The 7,524-nt window shown below is 50.9% G+C and overlaps 1 protein-coding gene across 1 annotated transcript in view; it reads left to right on the plus strand.

Annotated features, from left to right (window-relative positions):
• The window catches only part of Kcnip2 (potassium voltage-gated channel interacting protein 2), a 17,893-nt gene extending 14,450 nt beyond the window's left edge, over positions 1-3,443 (plus strand). Inside the window, exons 5-11 of the mRNA XM_019207789.2 lie at positions 100-224; positions 406-475; positions 571-641; positions 747-854; positions 977-1,081; positions 1,190-1,252; positions 1,528-3,443. Coding sequence (XP_019063334.2) covers positions 100-224; positions 406-475; positions 571-641; positions 747-854; positions 977-1,081; positions 1,190-1,252; positions 1,528-1,575 — 590 coding nt within the window. The 3' untranslated portion in view covers positions 1,576-3,443. The remainder of the gene's footprint in view (positions 1-99; positions 225-405; positions 476-570; positions 642-746; positions 855-976; positions 1,082-1,189; positions 1,253-1,527) is intronic.
• The last annotated feature ends 4,081 nt before the right edge of the window (positions 3,444-7,524 follow it).

Here is a 7,524-nt window from a genome sequence, read left to right on the forward strand (position 1 = left end):
AGTCGTCGGAGCTGGCCGGGAGGAGGGTGCAGGGTCGCGATGGTGAAGCGTGGTCGCAGGGCCGGGCCTGAGGCGCAGCTGTCCCCACGCTCCCCGCAGACAGCGTGGAGGATGAGTTCGAACTGTCCACCGCCTGTCACCGGCCCGAGGGTCTGGAGCAGCTGCAGGAGCAAACCAAGTTTACGCGCAAGGAGCTGCAAGTCCTGTACCGGGGCTTCAAGAACGTGAGTGGATGCGGTGAGGCCAGGACAGCGGAGCGAAGCTGCGGGGAGGAGCGGGACCCCCCCTCTTTGGAGGCTGGGGAAAGGGTCTCCCCCGGCTGCGGGAGTCCTCGGGAGGCTTTGGCTTTGGGGAGTAGGGAAGGGCGGCCTTGTTTCTGCCCTCACTCTCCTCCTGCCCTGCCAGGAGTGTCCCAGTGGAATCGTAAATGAGGAGAACTTCAAGCATATCTACTCCCAGTTCTTTCCTCAAGGCGGTGAGCGGCTGGCTCTCTAGGCTGAGTGGAGGGCAGGGTTCGGGAGGGCTGGGAGTGTGCAGGTGCTGAGGGACTAATCCTTCCGCACTCCGCAGACTCCAGCACCTATGCCACCTTTCTCTTCAATGCCTTTGACACCAACCACGATGGTTCGGTCAGTTTTGAGGTGAGCTGGGCTAGGGAACCCTACTTCCTGGGGCTCCAGGTCAAACCCAAAGAGAGGCTTGGGTGATGGCTATGTGAAGACACCGTCCTCCCTAATCCTTCCTAGGACTTTGTGGCTGGTTTGTCAGTGATTCTTCGGGGAACAATAGATGACCGGCTGAATTGGGCCTTCAACCTGTACGACCTCAACAAGGATGGCTGTATCACCAAGGAGGTGCAGGGCAGCTGAAGAGCTGGGGACCTGAGGGTGGGGCCAGCAAGGGATAGGGTCTGCCTAGGCCTTCTGGCTTGGAGGCCAGAGGCTCTGAGGAAGGATCTTCTCTCTTGGCCTAACAGGAAATGCTTGACATCATGAAGTCCATCTACGACATGATGGGCAAATACACATACCCTGCACTCCGGGAGGAGGCCCCGAGGGAACACGTGGAGAGCTTCTTCCAGGTGCTGGCATGGGGTAGGCAGGAGGGCACTGGAGTGAGGGAAAGAGGCCGGGAGCCAACAAAGAACTTACCTGAGTTCTGCCTGCCTCTCTCCTGCCCTTCCCTGCAGAAGATGGATAGAAACAAGGATGGTGTGGTGACAATTGAGGAATTCATTGAGTCTTGTCAAAAGGTACTGGCCCTGCCCTCCACATTCCCTTGGTCTGGACCCAAGGCCTGAATCAGTGATGCAGGCAAAAAGGCGCCTTTGGGTAGAGTACCTCTTCTCTAACCCAACACACCCCAACCCCATTCCGCCATGACCAGGGGAATATGCACTCTCTGGGAGTGGGTGTCTCCTTCTTGCCCCTCAATGTCTGCATCTCTGATTCAGTGTCCTCCCTGCCTCTGATAAGCTTTTTTTCCCCCCTTACTCTCCCTTTCGCCTTCCTTAAATAATGGCCACAGGATGAGAACATCATGCGGTCCATGCAGCTCTTTGACAACGTCATCTAGCCCACCAGGAAAAGGGGGTCAGTGGGGGGGGGTGGGCCCTGCTCTGCCCTCACCCTGCTCTTCCCAGGTCTGTACTCATCTGAGCCCTACCTTTGGGGCTGCAGGGCTCTGTGAGCCTGGGCTCCAGTGTCCACATCCTTGGAGCCAAAGGGGCCAGAGAGTGGACCTGGTGGGTGTGCCCAACTCCAAGCAGCCCTCACCCCCTTGCTGCCCGACACTTGTATGGAGGTGCCCCTGCTATGGGAATTGAATGCTTGCCCACTTCCACCCCCACTCTGCACACCAGGACACCAGATGGAATGTCGCCTGCTATGGTGGCTCCTGCATCCCTGGTCTCATATTTCCCCTCAGACTTCCTTCTCAGAGTGAGCTTCTGTCCTCAGCACTGCCTAACCTTTCAGGCCAGCCTGTGGTGTGAGGGGGACAAGAATGCAGAGGGAGGAAGCTTGGGCCTGAGCCAGTGATTAAGTTCCACATGTTGACTGTGGTTTTAGAACAGAGGCCTGGGCACACAGTGAAAGCTGAGGCAAGCTGGACTGTCACGCCCAAGTTCCACAGTATGCCACTCCAGGCCGTCAGAGTATGTTTCTAAACATTTCATAAGGCCTCATTTTAAAAATGTCCCAGAAATGGCCTGGGGATTTAGCTCAGTGGTGACCCGCCCACCCTGCAAGCAGAAGGTCCTGAGTTCAATCCCTGATACAAAGAAAAGTCCCAGAAATTCTCCATAACCTCCACAGTATCCTAGGAGAGCCCAGAATGAAGCTCCGTGGCTCACCCCTGAAATTTCTTACGCGCTCTGAGTGGAGGTGTTGATGGCAGAGGAATGTGGGTGGGAGATGTCCTGAGTAGTGGCCGCGAGGGTCCAGCCTGCTTTCCCTGCTCATTGCCTTGTTCTCATGGCTACGACTTGAGTTTTCATTTACCGTGTCCTCTAGACCTGGAGGCATCAAGTGAGTCGGGGATGTTCCTGAACTGGAGTCCTATCAGCCCTCCCAGTGGATGCCTTAGGGGGAAGGAGGCAGGCTTGGCATCATTACACGAGGGGCCTTCATTCCAACATGATCAGCCAAGGCTGTACCCTGCCCCACAACAGCTTCCTCAGTCCCCCAGAGGCTGCTCTTTCTTTACTTAGTCTGCCCAGAGACGCCTCTGGGCATAGGAGGAAGGCAAGGACCTGCAAGACCCAATTCCACCTCATCAGCACCCCTGCCATGCTGCTACCCTTTGATATGCCTGCTTGTTCATCAGCCAGAATGAGGGGATGGGTCCCCAGGGAACCCCTGTCAAATCAAACACTGCTGACTGATTAGCACTTCGGCTCCTCTGTATATTTTGTAACATAAGAAATATAGCAGATCCAATAAAACACAATGGCTATGCACTGGCTGCTGTCTGCTTTTTGTTCCTCCACCCCATGAATACTGCACAACTCTTAACTCATACCTGCAGTCTTTTAGAGCCTCAAGAAATTGCCTGTCATTTTGAGTCTGCTGTGTCTTAGCAGGAGCACAAGTTTCAGCTTCTAGAAGGGTTCAAAACACCTAACCCCAGGCCCGCAAAGAAATCTTCCTCCCATAACCTATTAGAAGACAAAGAAGGACAGGATGTTGCTATCCTAAGACTGTGCCAAACAAGCTGTCTCTTGGCATTCTTACGAACTAATCAAGAATTTCTGATTTACAGCTGAGTGCAATGATGCACGCCTATAATCCCAGCCGGAGCAAATTAGCAAGGCCCTATCTGAAAACAAAAATTAAAAAAGAGGTGGAGATGTAGCTCAGTGGGCTCAACCCTCAGTACTGCAAAACAAAATGTATGGCCCTTATTTCCCAAGTTTCTAATTAGTTTAACTTTTAACTTCAAATCTCTCTCTCTCTCTCTCTCTCTCTCTCTCTCTGTCTCTCGTTCTTTCTTTCCTGTACCGGGGATTGAACTTAGGACCTTGTGCAGGTGCAGTGCCACGGCACTAAATCCCTGACCCTACTGCTTTAACTTTAAACAAGTATTCTGCACTGCAGAGATTAAAAATGTGTTTTATAGACCTGTATTGTGAACTAACATAAGCCTACTTTTTTGTGATCTCTTCATGATCTTTTGGTGGCAAATATATGTAATAAATGGCGAAAAAACAAAACAACTGTTGTCTATCCTTTGGCCTTCTCTTTTACAGAAGTGGTGTCTTAGTCATTTTATTATCTCTGGAACAAAAAATCCAACACTCAGAATACACAAGATGATCACAATTGAAAGGGAAAGAGGTTTATTTTGGCTCCCACTTTCAGTCCATGGGCATCTGGTTCCCAGGCAGAAAGGGCCTAGTGGAAGGACCTGGGCAAAGGACAGCTGCTCATCTCTCATGGCAACCAGGGAACAGCGAGAGAGAAAGGAGAACTCACCCTTCCCGGTCAGAGCCCAGTGACACCTCTGCAGGCCAGGCTCTACCTCCTAACAGCCGGGCAGCTATGAAACCATAGACATCAGCATGGCGCCCCAACTACCCAGTCACTTCCAAACCTGGGAGCCTTTGGGAGGATATTTTATTCTCTTCTGGTGGCTCTGTTTGAGACAGGGTCTCACTATGTAGTTCAGATTGGCCTTAAACTCACTGTGTAGCCCAGGGTGGCCTCCCAAGTGGGACTATGGTGTGTACCACCACACCAGGTTTGGGGACATTTAACATCTAATCCATAACAAGAGGAAACAGGCTCAGAGGAGCCAAAGCATTTGCTTGAGTCTGGGATCAAGCCTAGACCCAGCTCCCCCAGGTCTCTGCTGGTGGAGATGTGTGTGAGGAATGGGTGCTGTGCACAACTGTGTCCTCCAAGGAAGGGACACTGACAGGCTCACATAATGCTCTCGGGTTGTGACTGCATGCTTACTGGGGTAATTGTTTGCCTGTCTTCCATACATGGTGAATTATTTAAGGCTCTTTGAGTACCTGGGCTGGGTTTTTTTGTTTTTGTTTTGGTGCCGGGAATTGAACTTGGGTCCTTGCGCTTGCCAGGCAGGCAGCAGAACCACTGAGCTAAAGCCCTGGCCTAGGGCTGGGTTTTTCCCTCACTATCCTATCTGCGGGGGCCTGGCATGTAATAGGCATTCAATAAAGGGCTGTATTATAGGATGCATAAGCATGATGAGTAAGTAGATATAACTAGGTCAGATCTGGAGATGACTCACATTTTAGGGTAGATCCAAATAAATGGAAAGCTGAAGTGAGGCTGAGGATCACTACTGAGGTAGAAGTAACCGGAGGCAGGTGCACAGGAAAGAAGGAAAGGGAAGGAAAGCCAGCAGGCTGGTATCCACATCATTTTGTTGGGGCAACTGGTCTGATTCTGACATGTCAGCTGCTCCATCTCAAAACACTCTCCTTGCCTGCCTTCCAGTATTTCCTCTCCTACTGTTTCCAGCCTACCTTTCCAGGTACTCCCCAGTGCTCCCTTGTAAACTTCTATTCACTTGAATTCTAAATTTTGGGCACCAAAGCTCATACTGGAGCCTCTTCCCCAAGTCATAGGCATCTATGCATCCCCCCCCGGGGGGGGGATTAAACCCAAGGCCTTCACACTGAGTACACCCCCAGCACTTTTTTTTTTTTTTTTTTTTTTTTTTTTTGAGATAGGATCTCACTAAATTTCTGAATTGCCCAGGCTGGCTTCAAGCTAGCGATCCTCCTGATAAAGCCCAGTTTAACAAGCTCAAAATGTTCAGAAAGCTTCCGGCCTTTCCTGTCTGTCTTCTCTCTTCTCGGTATGTAACACCAGTATCTACCTTCTTTCTTGGACTTATTAGCACCACGCTCTGACCAACTGAGCTAACCAGCCCGTTCTTGCTCAGATTTAAAACAACAACAAAACCTTTTATCTTTTTTCAGTGCTAGGCACAAAATCCAGGGCCTTCTGCATTCTATCATTTGATCATCTGAAGTAGCTCCTATTGCAGCTATTATTCATCAGATCACTAGCTTTCCCCCTTTATAGAACTTAGAAAGTGTTCATTTCTGTGTACATACTAAATTTGTTATTGTCTGTTTCTCCAACGAAACCGTGAATTCTGAGTACCCTGGGCCTACCCACTAGTGGTTCCTGTTGTAGACAGGTTGTATGTGGGGGACAGGTGGAGGTGTGGTATGGAGAGGAAATGTGTAGCAACTGGTGGCAAAAGCACTCTTCACTTTTGAGGAGAGAGACTGAGGGTTGCTCTTACTTGGATCACAGCTTTTAGTCTGGGCAGCTGAGAGTGGATGAAATTGTGGCTGCTGACTTCTTAGCAGTTGGCATGGTGTGCGGTTTTCTCTCTCTCTCTTTGTTTGTACCGGGATCGAATTCGGGTCCTTACACTTGCAAGGTATGCTGCAGAACCACTGAGCTAAATCCGCGGCCCGAAGTGTCAGGAGACTAGGAGCTCGCATCACCTGGAATGATAGCCTCCAGGTGCCCTGGGACCACAGTATCCACTGAAACAGGTTATGGCTCCCAACCACTATCACAGCAGGTCCAAGAAAATGCCTGAGTAGCAGCACACAGTAAAACTGGAGCTGCAGAGAGACGATTAGATTAGCATGGTCCTGTGCTACAATGAAGTGCAAAGTGTTGTTTTGTTGTTGTTGGGGACTGAACTCAGAACCGTGAGCTTGCGGGGCAGTGCTTGCGGGGCAGTCGGTGGCAACACTGAGGTAAATCCCCGGCCATTAAGACTTCCATATTAGAAAGAACGAGCAACATAGAGAAAGAAAATTGTTTCTAATCCCCATGGAAATAATCCAGAACTAAAAAGGACTGTAGGAGTCCCTCGAGTTACAAGCTGGGCTACTGCTAGAGTTAAATAGCACATCGAAGCACGAAAGTTAGAAGTACATTCCTCACAAGTTCAGACAGATCTCTGGAGCACCGGAAATGTCAAGTGTACAGGACATCGGAAGCTCCCAGAGCACACTGAAGGGAGCAGGGCGGGGCTGCTTCTAGGGCCCCAGAAGGCCCGAGGAAATGGAAGTTTATGCTGAGGCTGGAGCAATCTCTTGGCTCCTTAAACAGTACACTCCCCATTCCCAAACAAGCCACACCTTTCACCCCTCCCGATTTTCAGCCTGTTCTACAAATCTGGATTGTCCTGCTTAGTCTGGTTAACTTCTACTCATTTTTATAATCCAGCTCCAAAGTGAAGCAATGGCTAGGTCCTTTCCTTAAAATAGGAGTTGGTTATCTGACCTCACGAAACACTTGGATACACCATGCAAGAATTCTGCTTGTAGCCAGGGGTGGGATGAGGGAACCTTCTGAGTGGCTGAGGCAGGAGGGTCGCAAATTTGACCCCAGCCTGGTCAACTGAGTGACCCTACCCCAAATTAAAAAATAAAAAAGGGCTGGGAATGTAGCTCAGTGGAGATTTTTTCTGTAGTTTGGCTCATCACACCTGCCCAGTACCTTCGTAAATAAATCTAATTTTGTGTGTGTCTGTGCATCTCTGCCCACCATACTGTGAGCTCACAGTGGCGACAGGGTCTGGGATGAGGCAAGCTCGAGAGGGGTCTGCCGAAGGAATGAACGAATAAGGGCGTTTTAAAATGGGATTAGCCCCAGAGCGGGGAAGGGGAAAACGATGCAAGGCATAGAGGTTGGCTGAATTAGTTGGAAGTGTCCTTGCAGAACCGAGCCAGCGTCGGGCAGAGTGATTAGCCAAACTACGGCGAGAATCTCTACTGAAATTGGGTCAGGTTCTTCCTCTTTAAGAGCGCGAGGTCCTGTTTTCGCGCCTGCGCAGCGGCAAGGTAAACGCCTGTACTCCACGCCCTTCCGCTTCTCGCGGGGCCTCCGCAGGCCTCAGCCTAGCTCCGTCTGTCCCTACTTCGGGGGAGGGAATAGTGGCTAGTCCCAGGGTGTGGGCTCTCTCGGGAGGGGGGAGAATCTAAGTGGTACGGCCCCCTGCCTCCAGTCCGCGCGCTTCCCG

Source organism: Fukomys damarensis, unplaced genomic scaffold (assembly GCF_012274545.1).
Source record: "Fukomys damarensis isolate Sample0158 unplaced genomic scaffold, DMR_v1.0_HiC HiC_scaffold_8, whole genome shotgun sequence".
Lineage (NCBI taxonomy): Eukaryota > Metazoa > Chordata > Mammalia > Rodentia > Bathyergidae > Fukomys > Fukomys damarensis.